Source organism: Phoenix dactylifera, chromosome 7 (assembly GCF_051530095.1).
Source record: "Phoenix dactylifera cultivar Ajwa chromosome 7, Ajwa_hap1_PhDact_Kaust_v1.1, whole genome shotgun sequence".
In the NCBI taxonomy this organism is placed as follows: domain Eukaryota; kingdom Viridiplantae; phylum Streptophyta; class Magnoliopsida; order Arecales; family Arecaceae; genus Phoenix; species Phoenix dactylifera.
In genome coordinates, this window is record NC_143196.1 from 24,708,949 (window position 1) to 24,728,883 (window position 19,935).

Consider the following 19,935-nt stretch of genomic DNA (forward strand, 5'->3'; position numbering starts at 1 on the left):
TAAATGAAACAAATATCCTAGTCAAGTTGGAACATTCAGATTTACTGCTTTGGCTGGAATTTATGTACAAAAGACATACAGCAACTAGCAGATTACTAACTAAAAAGAAATGACGTGAGAACTTTACTCGTTTGTTATATCAGATCCAGAGTTACTTTGGTACTTTGCGTAAATTTGGGAATACTGATCTGCCTTCTAGTCATACATGGAACTACTTATGCATTCGATCTCAAATTTATCTCAGAGTTAAGCCCCTCTTTCCAGAAAGCATAATTACATATCAGATTTATTTTGACATGCAGATAAATCTGTACATGCAAACAAAGTTCCAGGCATAATAAAGATATGTAAAAACCTAATAAATAATTGAGCATCATACTCCCATAATTCTTGATTAGAACTCGAATTTAGTAATTTAAAACAACTACTTTGGACGTACCTGACAAAAAGAACCAAAGAGCTTTCAAGTTGCATAACAATTTGTATCAAATTATACTCATGACTCTTTCAGCATACTTAGTATTTTCTACAGCTATATCTTCAGCAAAAAACTAGATAGATCAAACTCACCCAAAAGCACTTCGCAACAGCACACACTCATTTTCCAAGAAAACTGGAGCTTCCATACAACCTCTAGCCCATGAATGAAGGCATAGCCGAACACATGCATCATATGCAATCACAGAATGCCAGGGCCCTTGTGCACTGAAATCAATTTCCAAGGAAACAAATATCTCATTAACAAATATGTGGAAGGGAAGATAATCAAACATCACAACTATATTCATTTCATGTGATTTGCAATATTAGCATGTTGATAAACTATAAGCTGGAGTAATTCAATTGCATGCCTTGCATGAAAGGTGGGAACTCGAGCTGGAAACAAACTAGAAGATGGGGCAACTTCAGCACCGCTAGATCTAGATGTGTTCCTGAGAATAAGAACAACTTGTTTAAACTCATGATGCCAAATTATTTGCTTTCATTCAAACAGAGTTGGAGTTGCAAGCATTTTAAAGACCTAGCATTCTGGTCCAGTATATTGCTTCCATCATTAACATGCGAATGTGCCTCCTGTTTAATAGCTGGGCCCTTTGAACTTGCTGCACGAGTATCGTATAATCTCCCTGATGGTATTGGTTCAGAAGCATGGCTGATTTCCTGAACACAGCCATTAATTGGCGGTGCACTTGGTGCATCAGAGGGACCATCCTGCGTGCATATTTACCAACATGACCAAAAACAATCATATATACATGCAAGATGCATAAGAAGGCACTAATATCAAATTACACCTGAACTTAACAAAGTGTCACCCATATGTGTAATTATAACTGTGAACATAAAATTGTCATAGCATTGTAAGCATCAGAAAGTGTCTCATTATCAGCATATTACCAAACTTGCACCTTAAAGGGGAAACTCAAATTCAAACATGAAAATTACTAGGATTTATAAGTTGGATGCCAATTGTAAATCCAAACCCAAATAGGACTATTGTTGCATTGTCAGGTGAAATTGATGTGGTAAGGAGCAAAGATTTTTGTGGAAGGCAAAAGTATGAGAACATGAAAATATGACGAAGAAGTGCAATGTGGTCTTAAACTCTTCAAGACAGTATTATTCCTTCAAACTTGGGAGTTCCTTTAATGTAATGAAGACATAACATTAGCTAAGTAGACTATGACTCCATGTCTTAATGATGGCAGACCGAATTTTACAGACCATACTTTAGGTTGTAAAGACCACCAAAGGGGAACAAGCACAAAGCCACTTTAAGTAAGAAGCCCATAACTAAATTGAACAAAGATGGATGCATGAGGTCGAAGGGGAAAAGACAAAGGAAAGTGGACAATCTTCCAGAAAAGGCTTCACCCAAGAAAGCAGAAAGAAAAATTTGGAAAAATAAAAGGTCTTAAAAGGAAATGTAATCTTCCTAGTTCAATAAATTTGGAAGCAAATCAAGCATCTAGGTCACCTTCAACAATTAGTATATCTAAAGTCTGGAACACCAGCTTGTTCATTTCCTGAACCATGGAAAGCAACATGCTCCCTTTTCAATTTATGCTAAACAACATTGGAGTTTCTAAAAGCTGGAAAGCATGAAGCTACCTTTTCTATATGAGCATAGAGACATTTCAATCTTGTCATAACAGGACAAAGAGGACAAACAACTCCGGTACACAAGATCCAGAAAATTTTATTGATGATAGATAGCTAGAAAAAGGATATCTGCAGGCAGCAATTCATTAACATGAAGGAAGCTGTCATGACGATATATAATTCAGAAATCATAAAAAACTGATTTGTACTTCAGGATTCCTGATATTACAGATGCTCCCCTAATTCAAAGCATCTATAAATTGTTAGATCTTGGAAGATGTAATAAAGCATGTTTTACATTTGAAGAGAGGATTAAGTTTATCATGGACTCTTAAGATGAATGATGGTTTCCTTGATCAGATGATGCGCATCAGTACTGAAAGTGGGGCACAAGTACCACTTCATGATATTACAAGAAATAATGGCGTGAACAGGAAGTTCTTCCATTGAAGGAGACAATTTGACAACTTTAAGGAAAAGTCCATCCTATATTTTGTTATTGTTCTTACTTTCAAGATTCATTACTGAAATCAAGTAATTAAATTTTCTATGATGACATGAAAACTTTGTACTTTGTACATAAACGTGGGTGACAATGAGAGTGAAAAGGTGCTTGGCTGCTAATAAGGTAGTACAAAGAGGGTCAAGGTCAGCTCAATAATTACATGATCTTTCATCACTTGAAACTTTGGATGATGAGAGTGATTCATTAGTGCAAAACATCGAGCAAAGAAATCCTCTTCAACGGAATGTCATCTATAACAAGACCTCTCATGCAAAGTAAAGCAACTAGTTAGTAATAAATCTACTGTATTGTAAAAGCTATATTGGGTCATATGGAAGAACAGGACAACAATAGATGCAGCAAATGGCTATACACCAATCAGGACAAAGATATAGAAGGTGAAGTAGTTGTTTTTGAACCAAAACTAAAAACATTTTCCAGGTGCAGTCTGTAAGCAAAAAATTTTCATGATTGAGAAATTTGTTCAGGTAAATACACGCACTGGCTATTAATCAATAATAAAAATTATCTACACCGTCTTTGTTAGGAAAATGAACCTTAAGAAAAACCAACATAGAGAATGGATGCTATATTTATATATATGTATATATATATATGTATATATATACATATATATTGGGGTGGGGGGAGGGGAGGAAGAAAAGCATCCCTATTGCTGAGATATATAGGGACCAAACTAGTTTGTAGTCTTTACTTTTTTTCCATTAAGAGAGCGTATCACATCCTCTTTAGCTCACCATAGATAATAAAGTATAAAGACATTCAATGAGAGACAATATGTATAACTTCAGTTCCAAGTACCGTCAATGATGTTATACATCTTTAGGACTGTTAATGAGCCGAGCTGCTCGGGCTCGGCTCGGTCTCGGCTCCGTAAAAGCCCGGCTCGGGCTCGGCTCGTTAGTCAAACGAGCCCGAGCCCGAGCCCAATATGAGGCTCGTTTACACCCGAGCCCGAGCCCGAGCTCGAGCCCGAGCAGCTTACGAGCCCAAACGAGCTCTAGTCTCCCGCTGAAAGATCTTATTTTAGCACCATAATTCATAAAAATCGGACCACATAGAGAAAAATAGCATGTTATCGAGCCCGATTACGAGTCCGAGCCCGAGCTCGAGCTCAGGCTCGTTCTGGAGCTCGTAAATGAAATGAGCTTTACGAGCTCAAGCCCGAGCCTTTGCTTTACCAAGCAAGCTCGAGCTCGAGCCCAATACAGAGCTCGTTACCGAGCCCGAGCCCGAGCTTCTGTGAAACGAGCCGAGCCGAGCTCTCCTAGGCTCGGGCTCGGCTCGGCTCGTTAACAGCCCTATACATCTTCGGCATGAAAGAAAGAAACCACACACACATGTTTGAGATATATAGGGAGCAAACTAATGTGAACCCTTTTTTCCATGAGAGCAAATCACATCCACTTGATCAGACCATGCATAGGATAATTAAAAAGTTGAATACGGTCATGAAAAACAATATGAAGAACTTCAATGCAAGGACTGACATACCACGCAAGAAAATTATGTGGCATGAGCAATTTAGTCCTTTCAAGGGTTTAGGAACTGATTTTTTATAGTTTCAGGGTTTACATGCAGTTTGTTGTATCAATTTCTTAAAGGGATAAATAATTTGTATTCAATGGACCTTGAAGTACTGTTAGTTGATGATGGGGGAAATATTAGATACGTCAACCTCAGACCAAACCGACCTCGACAACCTCGATATAAACCATGGTAGGCAACTTCGGCCCCAGCCGGAGAGCCAACTGACCGAGGTGAGCAACTTCGCCTCCGACCAAGGAGCCAATCGATACGTGCCGACAATGACTGACAATCCTAACAACTGGCCGTTGTGACAGCGACTAGCCATAGTGGCAGCTCTACATTCGGTGTGCGGTCAGTACCGTATGTCGCCCACGTTGAAGCCGTACTACTGGCTACTACCTAACAACTAGTGCACACCACGCCGACCCAGGTAACGACAAAATCGACTTTTCTATATAAAGAGGCGATCTGGGGGACCTCAAGTACGCAATGCAATATCGTGCAATACTATTCATAGAGAGCTACACTCTGTTGAAATCTCTTCCTTCCATACTGTTGCCTCTCTATTTTGACTTAGGCATCAAAGGGTCTCACACCGGAAATTCTCTGACAAGAGGACTTCTTGCAGACCAATCTGGAAGAGACCAGCTTCTCCAGACCTCGACCAGCTGGTTCAGCTCGGTTTCCGCTAACCTCAAAGTCAACCGAGCTGTGCTCCGACCTCGGTCCAGAATTCGGCAGCAACAGTTCATATCTTACACTTCATTTAAACATAAACTTTAATAAATGATAAGTTGTAGAGAGCACATACCTAAAAGAAGAGTCATGAATGATTAGCAACTTAATGAATGAAAGGAGTCATCTAATAAAATCATAGTCACAACCAAAAGAAAGAAGGGAGAGTCTATTATACTATATACTAACTACAAATCTACAAGAGTCAAATAAAAATATAGATTGTCCAGCAAGAGTAACAAGTTAGACAAGAATGACAAAGATTGCCAGATGCAATATGTAAGAAACACTAGTTGGAGTGCAATTCACTTCACTTGTGCAAACGTAGTTAGAGATTTGCAAGCAGGAAGTTGTCATTTATCAATCAAGGAATACAGTAATAGCGTTAATGGATATACAAGTAACAAGGGACAACTTGCTCAATAGGCCAAAAGTTTAGATGCAGGGAAATGAACCAGCAAGTTATCAAAAAGGAGTTCTATTAAACTTCAAGAAATGATTTTCAGTATCTAACCATATCTCCGACGAGTTATAGCACATGTTCCGCAAACTTGTCAAATTCAATCCACATATGTATTAGAACTACATATTTTGAAATCAGATTCAACATTCACAACTTATCTCTGTCTCAAACTTGAACTAGAAACTAGAAACAAAAGCCATAATAAAGGACTAACCATCTCAGCAGTAGCTTGCACATCTTCTCGAGAGGGAACACGGTGAGAGTAGCTCTCTGGATGATAGCCCCCTTGTGAATTCATGCCAACTTTATCAGCACTAGCATTTGCATCCTTTCTGAAAGGAACTTTATGAGAGTAGCACTCTGCAGGATAGCTCCCTTGGGAATTCACACCAACCCTCTGCACATTAACCTTCGCATCTCCTCTGAAGGGAACATTACTCACTCTCGAAGCCACACCAGAACCACCATTATTCCTTCCCACCTGACTAGCAGAGCTCCAGCCAGAATCAGACAACCCATCTTCCTCCTCTTCTTCCATGTATCCATTCACATGTATTTGCTTCCTCGGCTGCTGCAGCTGCTGCTGGGCAGTATCCCTTGGCAAACTGAAGTCCGAGTAACCATCACTTGAGTTGTAATGCTGCCCGGAAACCGGAACTGTGCACCGACGACCAATGCCAGCTGCGGCGGAGGCTCCATTAGGTGCCCTGTGCCCTGAGACATCATCCCGAGGTGAAGAATCAACAGAGTACCGTCCTCCATAGATCTCAGCCTCGGTATCGGAGGACTCATCCATGTCCGAGCCAGAATAACTTTCATCTTCTCTAGGAATGGTGTGGGACATGGGGATCGCCCCTCTCGGCAGGTGCCCGCTCCGGAATTTCTCCGGAGGCGGAATGCCAAACCCACGGCCGCCATTACTTGGACCTCGAAGAGGATCCATCCTGTGCTGAGGGTTTGAGAAAGATGCATGACCCTATTTAACACCTCCAAATTAGTATAAGCACATCTAAAACGAGCAAAACTGCCAAAATTGAGCAAAAAAACACGGAAAAGAAAGCAAATTGGCAATGCTGACCTCCCGAACCCATCGAAGGGCATGCGAATCGAGTCCTTCAGTGAACATTCCCGCCTTGGGCGTGGATTTCGATCATAAACCTCTGCCTACAAAGATTTCCAACAAAAATATTAACTTTTCAAACAAAAAAATCAAACCTACAAAGTAGATGAATGTTTAGTCCGAACAAAGCAAGTCAATGCTCCATGCATATCCCAACTTAAAATTCCAAAAAACCAAAAAAGTAAAGAAAAACCAAAGATCTAATCTTTCTTTCTCCACCAGCACCAAAAACTCTAAAAATAACAGAAAGAAGGAGAAAACCAGAGGAAAAAAAAATCTGCTTACCGGGAGAGACGTGAGGAAAGTCGAAAGATCCCTTCTGGTGATAAAATAAAATTTCAAAAAAAAAAGAATATATTCCCCTCTTCTACTCTTCCTACACTCGGCTCCTCCTCTCTCTCCTTGTATTTATAGTCATAAAAACCGAAGATATTTTAGAGAAGGAAAAAAGTCTGAAGCGAGAAAAAGAGGAAAAGAGATGAAAGAGGCCTGGTAAATTTATATACTCGAAGTTAAAAATGGAAATTTAGATATTTATGCCGATTCTCCGCCGATTTCTTTACTTTTTAAAATTTTCTTTTTATGCGGGGAAAGAGAAAACCGGCGACGCCGTTTGGCCGAGGCCAAAGCGAAGATGACGTGGCAGGCGGTGCCGTCTGTTTCGTAACGGTCAATTGCTGGTGGACAGAGGAGGTGGGAACGCTCAACGCTCCGCTCTACCTTTGCTGTCTTTCTCCAATCCGTCGCTCCTTTAATTTTTGCACGCGTCGCAGTCCAGTTGGTCTCTATGATCGACGCGTGTCAAACTTGTAACCGTTGGATTAACTTTTCTCGGACATCACGAGCTATTTAAAGATATGTTTTCGTAGGAGGATTGGAGCGGAGTTGGAAAGAGACGACGTGGTGCACATGGGGAGGTGGTAGTGTGGCCCGCCCCACTCGCCCACTTTTTCAGGGAGAGATTCGGGGTAGTTTTACGCGTGGGTGACACTACTATATTGACCTTGGATTTCTCAGGAATTACAGTGCCCCGGCAGGAGCGTGCCACTGCCGCCGTCGCGTCCCACGGGGTAGGTCCCGCTGAAAAGGCTCGTGTGTGAGTCCCGCACACTGGACGATATCCGTATGGTCGTAGGACTATAAACTGTTGCTTTCGGACTAAGGAAGCGAAAGAGCGGTGTGTACTGTGAACAGTTTTTGGCAAGAGGAATCTTCCTTGGGGTGCAATAAATTACAAATCCATTGGTTGCACGATTCCTAAAGATCAAGTAATGTGTACTTAGAAGCTAAATGAGCATGGTTGCATGAGGCAAGTGAACATGTAAGTGCTAATCACTACTATTATTCAAATTAAGGCTAATGATTATGTTACACAATGTATGCTATGTCCTTGTGTTTGATGGTGAGCTATCAGAATTAAGCAGGCATCATGTCTATCATCTTGCTTCCCAAACATGAGTAAACTGCAGATTTATAGATTTCGATAGCATTTAATATGTTGTTTATGTTCTTTTGACGAGTGACTAGCAATTTATAAATATAAGTTTTTCTAATGTTAGAAGAACCTATATTATAAGGTAAGTCAAACCAGTACCGGAATCCATACCGATCAACTACCGATTCGATATGTTACTAGTTCGATACGATACCAATTCAATATCGTATCAATACACGGTATGCCAAGGTATATCGATTTACTGGGATCCATACATGCTGCATCTAAAATCTGGTGAAGTTTCAATGTCTCTCGTAGATGTCAGATCATTTACATAATCAAGAGGTATATCACACCATTCCTCCAATCATATGGTATTATAGTCTTGTAAGCTCATCCCATAAGGTGTGCACCCTAGATCGTAACTAGTCTCGGTACTCTAATTGATGCTATGGCAATGTGATGACTTGTCTATCTAATATTGCAGTAGTGGGGGCGATCATCTAAATATGCCAACAACAAAATCCTACTCATAAGGTGTTCCAAGCTGCATAGGTAGCAGCACTTGGAAGACAATGCCTCAGATGCACCATATTTGTATCCATATAGATCGTGGTTAGTATGTCGGTAGTAGAATCCGATGTACAACTCCGAACCTGATATATCCAAAGATTCTACTCCACATACAAGCTCGTTTATAATAGCATTGTATCCTGAACAACCTTAAGAAACCCATCTCCTATATACAATGGTATCCTTACAAGCTCTCTATCGTGCACTATAGTCCCAATCCTGCATAGCATGAGTGAACTTGAACTCTTAGGTAAATCGAAGACCACCGTGGGGCTGTTTCATTAATGATGGTTTAATATCCTCGACTCCCTCCTTAGCACATAGATGCATGATCATTGGAATTGTCATCTCTACTCTACCTAATCTCAAATTCCTCCTTCAGTCTCTCCAACGAAGCTGTAATTGCCTTCCTTTTTCTTTCAAGCTTTGCTAAGCAGTTGCCGTCTTTCCTTCATGCTCCTCTCAACTTAACTATGCTAGGAGGATGGAAGTGCCCTCCTGACTGAGTGAATTGGGCAGCATGGTGGCCTCATTCGAACAACTCTTGTTGAAGTCTATAAGAGGATGTCTCAAACATGGAGCTTTGTGATGATCCCCACCGACCTCTCTAACTGATCAGCTGGATGCAAACATTGAATTTTATACTCTGCCCATTGCTCCGCATCCATCCTAACCTTTCTAGCTACGAAGTTGGTCGGTCGTGGAGGCGATTTTGGCTCATTGAGCTCCAATTACTGCTGTAGCTGGCGCTTAAGCCACCCAATTATGGGATCATCCTCATCCTAAATGAAATCATTTTGGATCGGATCAATATTCTTTAGCTCCACTGCCTTTTGAAGATAATTCAGCCTCAACCTCATATTGTAGTAAACATATAGAAGGTTATTGATGTATTTCTGCATTAGACGGTTTCTTTGCTTGCCATGGATGAGGGCGAAGGGGGACCTGTTGCACTTATAGCCACTCGAGAAGACCATTTAGGAGAGGATTCAAATGATTAGCCATCTAAGGTTTCTCCTTGACAGATCAAAATGAACCCACTATTCAGGTGCAAAAGCATTAAAAAAAATATATGTAAGATAATAGTAATTATAAAATATTAAATATTAGTTGTAGTTGATATCTCATTTATCTGAATTCATAATTTTCTTGCTTGCCACAGCTCTCTTGTCACCAAAGCTATTAGTGTCCTTCCTAAATATTTTTATCATTGAAAAAAATATATGTTATAATATGTTAAATGATTGAAGACATAAATTAATTTAATTTATGTATACGTCTTGAAGACATAGGGTCACGACTTCTAGGTCAAGATTCTATCTTGTAAATCATATTATATATGGCAATCGATAGTTCCTCATCCATATTTGATTCTAGGGATGATTTCGGGTTTAGATAGTAAGCTGCCAATACACTTTGTAGTTGTTTTATTAGTCAATAAATAAGTATTTCAATATACATTCTTACTTGCTAGAGGCAACTTTTTACCCATCTAATAATCCCACCTCTACTCAATGATGCTAATGAACTGCTAGAAAAGCATCGGATCTGTCTTTCTGATCTAATTCTTTGTCGTCTCTATCATATGATATAGGAAGCCCATCTAGAAAACTTCTTACTGTCCATGATCTAAAGCACTCTATATAATGCCTTGACGGCCTTCATGATTTCTTGGTCCATTGTCAGAATGTCTGACTCATCACCAAGTGCTCCACGTGACTTCCTCAGTGCTAGCCCTTATTTATCTTCTTCCTTGTCGCTCAGTATAGGCCAATATTTAATACGGATCTACTTTCTTTTTAAGAAGACGATCAAGCATAATGCAATTAGTAGCAAACAATGTTACAACTGGTCTTAAGATCTTCATCCTTGCTAGAACCCATACCAACTAACATAACACGCAACACACACCACAAACACCTTTTAGTAGACCTACATTTACTTCAAAACCCCCCAAGCACTTCAAAAGGATTCCAACCCACCTAAGACTCATGGGAGTCCACCATAGTCCTTTTATGATAGTTTACTAGGAGTATTGCATGAATGATTGGAGACAATTGCGTGCCTAAAGGCATCCAAAGCACACGGATAGGCCGGTAGAATATTTGAAAGCAAAAGATCCCATGTAAGCAAATGGGAGAGCGATTGACTGCGTAGCATCCACGAAACTCTTTTGCAAAACTCTTCCCTATTCGCAGCAATGAGTTATTTAACACAATATACTAATAGCTAGTGCTGGATGCCGGCCTGTCTTTGTCATTTATCCAGCTTTATTTTGAATCAAGGACAAGTTGGTGACCCTACATTGGACCCGGACAATATCACACGTTATCATCCCGCCTTTTGGTAGCTACAAGTAACGTGTTCCCGACCGTCGGCTTCTATTCAAACCTTCTTTGAAAATTTTATCCCTTTTTGTTTTTTATACAAACAATTTTTGTCCCTTTGCCAATTGATTTCAAGGAATGGTACTCCGTATTCAAAGCAGTTGAAGCCAGATCTAAGCTACTACCAGTTCGCTTGACGTCTTCGTTAAGGATGGTAATCGGATCAGATCAAGCAAGATGCAGATTGAATTTGATATATAATAGATTAAAAATTTATCAATTTAAATCTAATATATTTATTTAATAAATCAAAAATTTTAATTTAAATCTAACTATTTTATTAAATAAATAATGTAGCTTGTTTTACAATTTATTGAAATAAGTTAAATGAATTAAATGGTTGAGCATTATTATTTAATTATAGTTTACTAGGCTCTTTTTCTAATATTTTAGGATACGGTTTCACATGCAGAAATAGCTAAGATATTATATATATATATATATATATTATTATTATTATTATTATGAGGTTTATTTTTGAAGTGGTCTTTTAGGTGGGGTCCAATAACCATGCAAGATCATGTCAAGACCGGTGCTATGACGTTTTATCATGATGTGACATGAACCAATTGGCCTAATAGATGCCTGTGGGCGTTAGCATTGTGAGAGCAGAAACAAAAACTCAAGGGCGCACGTCCCAGAATGGATCACATTAGTTATTTTTGCAAAATAATATATACAAGATGCGACGCCCCATCCCTTTCTTTGGCCAAAATTTTCTAGCAGGCCGCGTGCCAATGATTTTTTTTTTATCAAAAAATAATTTTTCATTTCAAATAACTCTAATATGAATACAATTAATCAGATTAAGTAAAAATAAACAAGACAATATATGTAGAATACAATCTATACTAGTATAGAGAGCCTCTCTGGAGTGTCAAGCTACATAAGAAGCAATTCAATCAGTTGCGCTGTTCGCCTTCCAATACACATAAACTATCAGACAGAAGGTCAAGCCTCACCAATCTGCGGATGTCCCGTATCAGCAGATGGCCATTTTTGTATCTATCCGCTCTCCGAATTCAGCTAATCACCATGGAGGAGATCCTTGGAGCTAGAAATTTTGCATACTATTACGTAGCACATTAAACACCTTCAAAAACGGACATGCGGCGTCATCAAAAAGAGAGAGAGAGAGAGAGATAGGTGTCATTTTTTGAGCGCTGATGGACTTGTCCAGTAGATTTAAGCATCTCCAAATAATTTTATTTCACTTTTTATTCTATGCCTAAAAGTATATTTCCCTGCATTCTCTCTCCTATTTCACACCACAAGTTTGAGAGGTAAAATGGTAAAAACAAGGATTTCATCCAATGCCATCCCTGTTTACCCATTTTGTTGGTTAAATAACTAAGATCTGTTTGAGTAATCCAGCAAAATATTAGATTAATTTCTTACTGGATTCATGAACTAGGAAGCCTACTTGAGCATAGTTCAAATCAACCAACACCTTCCAGCTCGACCCATGGAAAAAGAAAAAAAAAAAAAAAGGGACCCCAAGAGGCCAACAGGATCACAGATTGAGACTTAGGTTGAGGCTTCAGCATGTTTTTAGAAAATGGAGTTTGGATAGGTCAACAAGCCTAATTTCTATAGTGATATTCAAAAGTACTCGTAATATTTGTTAAAGAAAAACATCCCATCACATCCTATCTATCAATTTTCTTAATTTCTATGGTATCTTGATAATATTTAGAAATAAAAAACATCCAATCAAAACTAGGGTAAATAACCGGAAAAAAAAATCCAAAAATTCATTCACGTACGAGGGAATAGGCTTTAACTAACATTCTCTCTCCTATCTCCCACCGCAAGTTTGAGGGGTAAAATGATGAAAACATAGATATGACCAGCTGCTATCCCTATTAACCGGTTGGGTTGGATGTTTAATTAAGGTCTACTTGGATAATCCGGCAGCATATGGGCTGAATTTTCTACTGTTTATATGGACTTAGAAGCCTATTTGTGCATCGCCTGTGTCAATTCAGCAACCCCCGGTCCAAATCCAATGGGAAGAAGATAAGACATCCACATGTCATTTTTTTTTCTTTTGGCAGATCAACAGTTCTACATGCTAGGATTTAGGCTGGAACTCCAATGACATTTTAGAAGATGTGGTCTGAGTGGGCCCATAGGCCCGATTCTTGCAAGACATTCCTCCAGGAATATCCAAATAAGAATATTGAAATAAACATTCTATCAATTCCCATCTTATCTTAATTTTCTAAAAAAAAATTCAAAATTAGGGTCAACAAATAAAGAAAAAAACCGAACAAATATACCATGAGGGAACTAACTTGAGTTAGCATTCTCTCTCCTATTTCGTGCCATAAGTTGCGGAGGGGCAAAATTGTAAAATAGGGATTTGACCTGTTGGGGGGAAAATGGACCATCCCACAAATACAATTAAAGCATCCGAATTCGACTGCAAGCCTGACCTCAGAAGGTCGAGCTTAGAAGGCATGAGCTCAGAAGACTGACCTCAGAAGGCCGAGCTCAGAAGGCATGAGCTCAGAAGGCTGAGCTCAAAAGGCCGACCTCAGAAGATCGAGCTCAGAGCTTCGGAGGCCGAGCCCAGAAGACCGAGCTCAGAAGGCCGACCCCGTCATCCACATGCTGCAGCCATGCCCTGCAGCAGCTTCACAACATTATGCTTTGCTTGCCGGCCATGCCACGACATATCAACTAAGGACCATACCCTGCTATGACTATCAACGCCTCACCGTTCCCAAGAACAGATTGCACCGTGCGCCACAAGCAAGCTCTGGCTGCACGCCATCCTCACTAATGATGGGAACGGGCCACACCTCCGCCACCTGGATACCTCTACAAGGACTATAAATAGCCATGTAAGGTAACGTAAAAGGAACTTTTGGCTGGGCCTACTAAACTCCACTCTAACTTGAGCGTCGGAGGGCCCTTACCGGAACCCTACTGATGAGGCTTTGTGCAGGTCCGTGCCGCGCGGGAGGTGACGCTCGTCCTTTTCTTCCACTCACCGGCAGCTCCCTCGACTCCTCTGGTGTGGTCACCCTCGGGCTAGATTTGAACCACAACAGTTGGCGCTAGAGGAAGGGCCCGAGTCGATATCATGAGACTAAGGAGCAGAGAAGCCTCTAATGCCTCCAGGCATCGTGCGCCAAGTCCTGGCCGCTCGATCCAGAATCCATCGCCAATGTATTTTTTCTCAATCTCAAAATACGTATCAATTTGTCAAGTTGCTCATCAGACAAAAAAGCACTCACAATCATAGGCAAAGTATTATTTTCACCTAAAAATGCATACCTGAGATGTGAGGGTAATGGCTTCAACTCCAAAACTGGTGCTTGCACATTAGAAGGGGGAGGGGGTGGCTTACCTTTGCTGATATCCTCAAAATAAATATCTCTCTTCTTTGGCTTAGGACATGTAGCCTCTAATGCACACGTCACTTTAGCAACCTTTAGATTATCATCTTTACTTGTCCCTGCACTCACTAAACAAGTCTCAAGAGGTTCTTTAGTATTTTCAGCCCTAAAAACCTCTCTAGTTGACTCATCTATAACATCAACTCGAAAAACATGATCAGTAAAAGAAGGATATTTAGTAGCTTCAAATAAATTAAACTCTACCTCTTCTTCGCCAACCTTCAAAGTCAACCTACCATTCTTAACATCTATGATAGCTCCAGTTGTGGCTAGAAAGGGCCGGCCTAAAATGATAGGGATCTCGGTGTCTTCTTCCATCTCCAAAACAATAAAATCAACTAAAATGATAAACTTCTTTACCTTGATCAGCACATTCTCAAGAACACTCAAAGAATATTTGATCGATCGATCAGCTAGCTGCAAAGAGATGGTAGTAGGCTTCAACTCCTTCAATCCAAGCTTCCTAGATACAGATAAAGGCATTAGTGAAACACTAGTACCTAAATCACACAAAGCTCTAGAAAAATCAACATCACCTACAGTATAAGGAATAGAAAAACTCCTTGGATCTTTTAGTTTTGGTGGAAGCTTATTCTGGATAATGGCACTGCATTCATCCGTCAAGGCAATGGTCTCGAAATCTTCCAATTTCCTCTTCTTAGACATGATCTCCTTTAAAATTTTGTATATGCAGAAATTTGTGCTAAGGCGTATGCAAAAGGAATATTAATGTGAAGCTGCCTAAATACTTTCAAAAATTTCTCAAACTGTTGATCAATTTTATTCTGCTTAAACCTTTGAGGAAAAGGAATGGGAGGAACATAAGGTTCGACTGGTGATAGTGGGGATGGTGTCTTGGCTAGGTCCTCAACTTCTTCACTGACCTTCTTGCTTACCTCTTCATAGTCTACTTCATCACCAACTATAGTCTCACCACTTACCTGACCAAGTTGCTTACCACTTCTCAAGGTGACTGCCTTGCAATGCTCCTTCGGATTGACCTCTATCTTACTAGGCAAATTATCCTGTCCACGAGAATTGATGGAATTGGCTAACTGCCCCAATTGCATCTCCACATTTCTATTGGAACTCGCCAACTGGTCAACCTTTGCTTCCAGTCTCTCAAATCTCTCTGAACCGGCATTGGCTCACTTCTCAATAGCTATCTCCCAAGACTTCTTATTTTCTGGTTAGGATGGTCTTGGTTGGAAACCAGAAGGATGGAGAGGTCTAGAACTGCTACCTTGGTTACCTTAATATTTTCATGAAAAGTTGGGATGATTCTTCCAGCCTGGGTTGTATGTATTGGAATAAGGGTTGTTCTGTTGTTGCTGCCTATTATAATTAGATACAAATTGAACCTGCATACAATTAGAACTCATGTGAGCTCCTCCACAGCAATCACAACTCAATACAGGACTAGAAATGGAATTCACATTACCCAGCTTACCGAACATTTTTACTAGAGAATCAACCTTGGCATTCAACATGTTTATGCCATCTACATCATACATACCTGGAACTTTCTTAGGCATACCTCTTTCATTAGACCACTGATAATTGTTAGAGACCATTTCTTCTAACAACTCATATGCCTCTTCTGTTGACTTACTCATTAAAGTACCTCCTGCAGCTGCATCTATGGTAATTCTAACTGAATGTGTTAATCCATTATAGAAAGTCAGTACAATCAGCCAGTCAGGAAGACCATGATGTGGACACTTCCTCTGCAAATCCTTAAACCTCTCATAGGCTTCATACAAAGATTCACCATCAAACTGAGCAAAACTGGTAATATCATTTCTAAGTTTGGTAATCTTACCTAGGGAAAAATACTTACTCAGAAAAGCTCGTGACAAGGCATTCCAGGTGCTGAAAGAGTTAGGCGCTTTGGAATTCAACCAGGCCTTTGCTTTATCCTTTAGAGAAAATGAAAAAAGTCGGAGTCGAATAGCATCATCACTAACTCCATTCATCTTGATTGTATCACAAATCTCCAAGAAATTATCAAGGTGTGCATGTGGATCCTCAGCAGGTTCTCCACCAAACTGCTCCTGTTGCACCATCTGGATGAGATCAGGCTTAATCTCAAAATTATTAGCATTGACTATAGGTCTCACAATACTGGGTTGAGTACCATTGATATTCGGCATGGCATAGTCACTCAACAACCTTTTATTCTGGTTATCTTGGTTATCTGCCATGGCTACTGCTTGTTTTTGCTTTAGCTCTAATTTTTGTTGTTTCCTTAATGCTCGTAGGGTTCTCTCAATTTCTGGATCAAAAGGCTCAATTAGCTTACAGTTTTGTGGCATACACTAAATATAGAAAACATTAATTAACAAAAAGAACAAAACAGTCTAAATTAATGCAGAAAATTATTTGTATTGATATTAAAAACTTGATAGCCCTAGACTCTACCACAAGTGCATGGGTTATGACAAGTGGAATAGGGCAAAGAGAGTATCGTTTCCACAAGAAGACGATTCAAGTACCAATTTATAAATTTCCTATATTATTTAGACGACGCCAAATTGATGAGACTGACGGCAATTTCTTGACCTGAAAAATCAAATATGAAAGGTTCCTAGGGCTTGGATTTCATTAATTGAATTCCTTCAATGAATTTAAATCTGATTGTTAATATTTTGCTAATTACAATGACCGAATCCTTTTTTTTTATGTGATATCCTCTTTCAAGGCATAACACCTATACCTATATTAATCCTATGTCTACTTTCGTGATCATAGAAATTAATATAAATTCATTATGATCTGTAAAATTCTTGATTGTAGGTCACAAAGGTGTGCATTTATTTCTAAACTACACCACTAATATTTGATAAATTCACCAACTAATATTGAACTTCAACTTTTGTTACTTCATTCAACATCTTAAGCATGCAATTTATGGCCAGTAAATTGCAAGAATGAAAACCGAAATCATCAAATTGCAATTAACAAAAGATATTCAATACAACCATACTCAGTTCATATCAAAAATTCAATGACTACGTCCTAGCCCTAAGATAAGAAAACTAGCAAATCATAACTAATAAATCAATCCAATTATTTCTCAAATATAAATTCGCATTCAACATTCTTAATAACAATTCAGCAAATTAAAAAAAATAAAATATATATATATATAAGAGAAAGGAAAAGAACTCTATATTTGCAAAAATCCTCCGTTCCGTTCTTTCTCCTAGAATTCTAGCTTTTTCTTCCTCTCAGAATTTTTAGTTTTTCCTCCTCTCGGAATTTCAGATTCTTTGCATTTTTTTTTTATCTGCTTGTCCTCCTCTCGTATCTGCTGGCCCCCCTCCTCTTCTCGGAATTTCCTTTTTTTTTTGAATTTTAAAACAGATTTCCTCCCTATCTGCTAGCTGAAATCCGGAATTCTAGGCCAGCTGATTTTTAGACTCGACTCCCAGCTGGATTTAGAGTACCAAAATGATATACTTTAGAGTTGGACCCTCATGAAAGTTTTAGATCTCATTCTCAACTTTCCAACGCACCTGGGTTTGTATTATTCTGACTTATATAACTCCAGATACAAGCTGAAAACCGAAATAGGATCTGGGCCGCAGTAAAATTCTGGACATATTCGGACTTTTCCATTTCGGCTAAGTTTTGGACTTCAAAATGGCAGAACTTGGTTTCGATCAAGATTTGTTTTTCCGGAGTACCAAAAACGAGCATGACGTCGTTATGAACATAAAGGCCCAAGGTATGGAACCCGAGAAAGAGGCTGGCCCAACAACAATGAGATTTGATAGCAATGACCAGAATCAAAAGATAGACCAAATTCAATGGAGGATGGGGAGTATGGCTGAGATTCCAAATCTTAAGAGATTGAAAGAGTGTAAGGGACATATTCTACATCTTAATTCTATGTTCAATGGTTATTGGAACCGTTTACAGACACTCCTTTTCTGATCCATGGATGCACTTGCACTCTGTCTGTTCAGCTTCTCTTGGTTCACTTTGACTTTCGAGCATTGTAGGTGGGGGAACGAGTGATGGACCAAGCAAAGGAAAGGGGGAAGAATCACTGGAAAGACGCTGCTTTGGTCGTATCACGGATGTTGGTTCACGCTTTATGGCATTTCCACGAGCAAAAAAATCCAATCCCGCAAAGGATTGTTCATGAAATATTCTTTGTCTGCTCCCCCCAAAAAAAGAGAGACTTGTCGGAAATCGCCGGTTGGGTTGGTCCGACCAAGAAAGACATGGGATGCACTTTTTCGTTTCGAACCATATCTCGAGGAGAGGTGGTTGTGATCTTCATAAAAGTTTTAGGTATACGTCTTATCTTTCCAGCAAGCTAAACAACATATGAAACGGAGGTCTGTATCTCCAGTTAGAATCCAAAAATCAAACAGTATTCTGTGTTGACTAGACCAGCCCAATTTCAACCGAATTCAATAATTAAACGTCTGCAAAATATCAAGAATTTTCAAGAATTAAATAAATATAAAATACACCTAAATTCTAGACAAATGAGCTAAGAATATACAAAATACTCTAAAATAAAACAATTAAGACTAAGAAACTGTATGAAATAACTTTCCACATCAGCTAATTGGCTCGATTTTTGCAGGAATATCCAAACATGCTTTTAATATTTTACAAAAACCATCCCATAACTTTCCATCTCATTAATTATCACCATTCCTATCTTATCTCAATGATATCAAAAAAACATCCCATCAAAGTAAGGATCAATAACTGAAGAAAAACACCCAAAAATTCAGAGGAAATTTTCTTTACCTAGCATTCTCTCTCTAATTTGTGGAGGAATAAAATGATAAAAACCAGAGTTTGATCTGTTGCCATCCCTATTAATCGATTGTGCTGGTAAATTAATTAGGGCATATTTGGATAATCCAGCAGGATATGACTGAATTTAATACTACATCCATGGATAAGGAAACCCATTTGAATGTGGCCCACATCAACCTAACACCCCTTAAACCAAATACTGTGCATAGAAAAAAGACCTCCATTAGTCCTCTTTATTTTTCCTTCTTGCAATTTAACAGGTCCACTGGCTGGGATTTAGGTAGGGACTTTAGTGGGCCTTTAGAAGATGTAGTCTGGGTGGGACCAACAGGCATGATTCTTGTAGAAATATCAAAACATACTCTTAATATTTGAAAGTAAAAGGCATTCCATCACTTCTCATTACATCAATTTCCATATTTTCCATCTTATTTGGATCATATTTAAACAAAGGATTAGTTTTAGGAGAGAGACCTCCATTAGTTTTTTTTTTTCGTTCTTGCTTATCAAGAGGTCCACTGGCCGGGGTTTAGGTAGGGACCTTAGTGGGCCTTTACAAGATGTAGTCTGGGTGGGCCAAAATTTCGCTCTTGCTTACATGATTCTTGCAGTGTGGGATCGAACCCAGAACCTATAAAGTCGCTGCCGAGCACTACACCGGTATAGAACTTAGTTTCGCTCTATAATTATGGTGATTTATAATACTTAGAAAATTTGTTCACTTTATAAAATATGACCATTTAAAATATATTTTTCGGTATTTTATATTTTAATAATTAATTATTTCACTAAAAGTTCAATGCTCTTTCCTTCTATAAAATAAAAAATAAATAACTTCATTCTATTCTTTATGATATTTTAAGAAAATATT

At 39.0% G+C, this 19,935-nt stretch overlaps 3 protein-coding genes and 1 non-coding gene across 7 annotated transcripts in view; 1 reads left to right on the forward strand and 3 right to left on the reverse strand.

Moving 5' to 3' along the window:
- The window catches only part of LOC103716174 (uncharacterized), a 29,782-nt gene extending 22,753 nt beyond the window's left edge, over positions 1-7,029 (reverse strand). For 3 of the 4 annotated variants that reach the window (XM_008804077.6, XM_088701347.2, XM_039127364.3), the window contains exons 1-6: positions 6,763-6,985; positions 6,436-6,521; positions 5,572-6,333; positions 1,022-1,212; positions 852-932; positions 571-705 (exon numbers count right to left, since the gene is read on the reverse strand). In XM_008804077.6, the coding sequence (XP_008802299.4) occupies positions 571-705; positions 852-932; positions 1,022-1,212; positions 5,572-6,333; positions 6,436-6,483 (1,217 nt within the window). In that variant the 5' untranslated portion in view covers positions 6,484-6,521; positions 6,763-6,985. Of the gene's footprint in view, positions 1-570; positions 706-851; positions 933-1,021; positions 1,213-5,571; positions 6,334-6,435; positions 6,522-6,762 lie in introns of all 4 variants that reach the window. The other variant, XM_039127363.3, reaches the window with a different exon arrangement.
- A 6,959-nt stretch (positions 7,030-13,988) lies between these two features.
- On the reverse strand, positions 13,989-15,349 carry LOC120111175 (uncharacterized). Its single transcript, XM_089924064.1, has 2 exons — positions 14,966-15,349; positions 13,989-14,921 (listed from the first exon to the last, which is right to left on the reverse strand). Exons 1-2 carry the CDS (start codon positions 15,347-15,349, stop codon positions 13,989-13,991), a joined length of 1,317 nt encoding a protein of 438 aa, XP_089780190.1.
- A 192-nt stretch (positions 15,350-15,541) lies between these two features.
- On the reverse strand, positions 15,542-16,483 carry LOC120111176 (uncharacterized). The gene has a single exon (XM_039127736.3). It carries the CDS (start codon positions 16,481-16,483, stop codon positions 15,542-15,544), a length of 942 nt encoding a protein of 313 aa, XP_038983664.3.
- Positions 15,984-16,090, forward strand: LOC120111237 (small nucleolar RNA R71). The gene has a single exon (XR_005512315.2). It is a non-coding gene; the product is annotated as a small nucleolar RNA R71 (small nucleolar RNA).
- Positions 16,484-19,935: the final 3,452 nt, after the last annotated feature.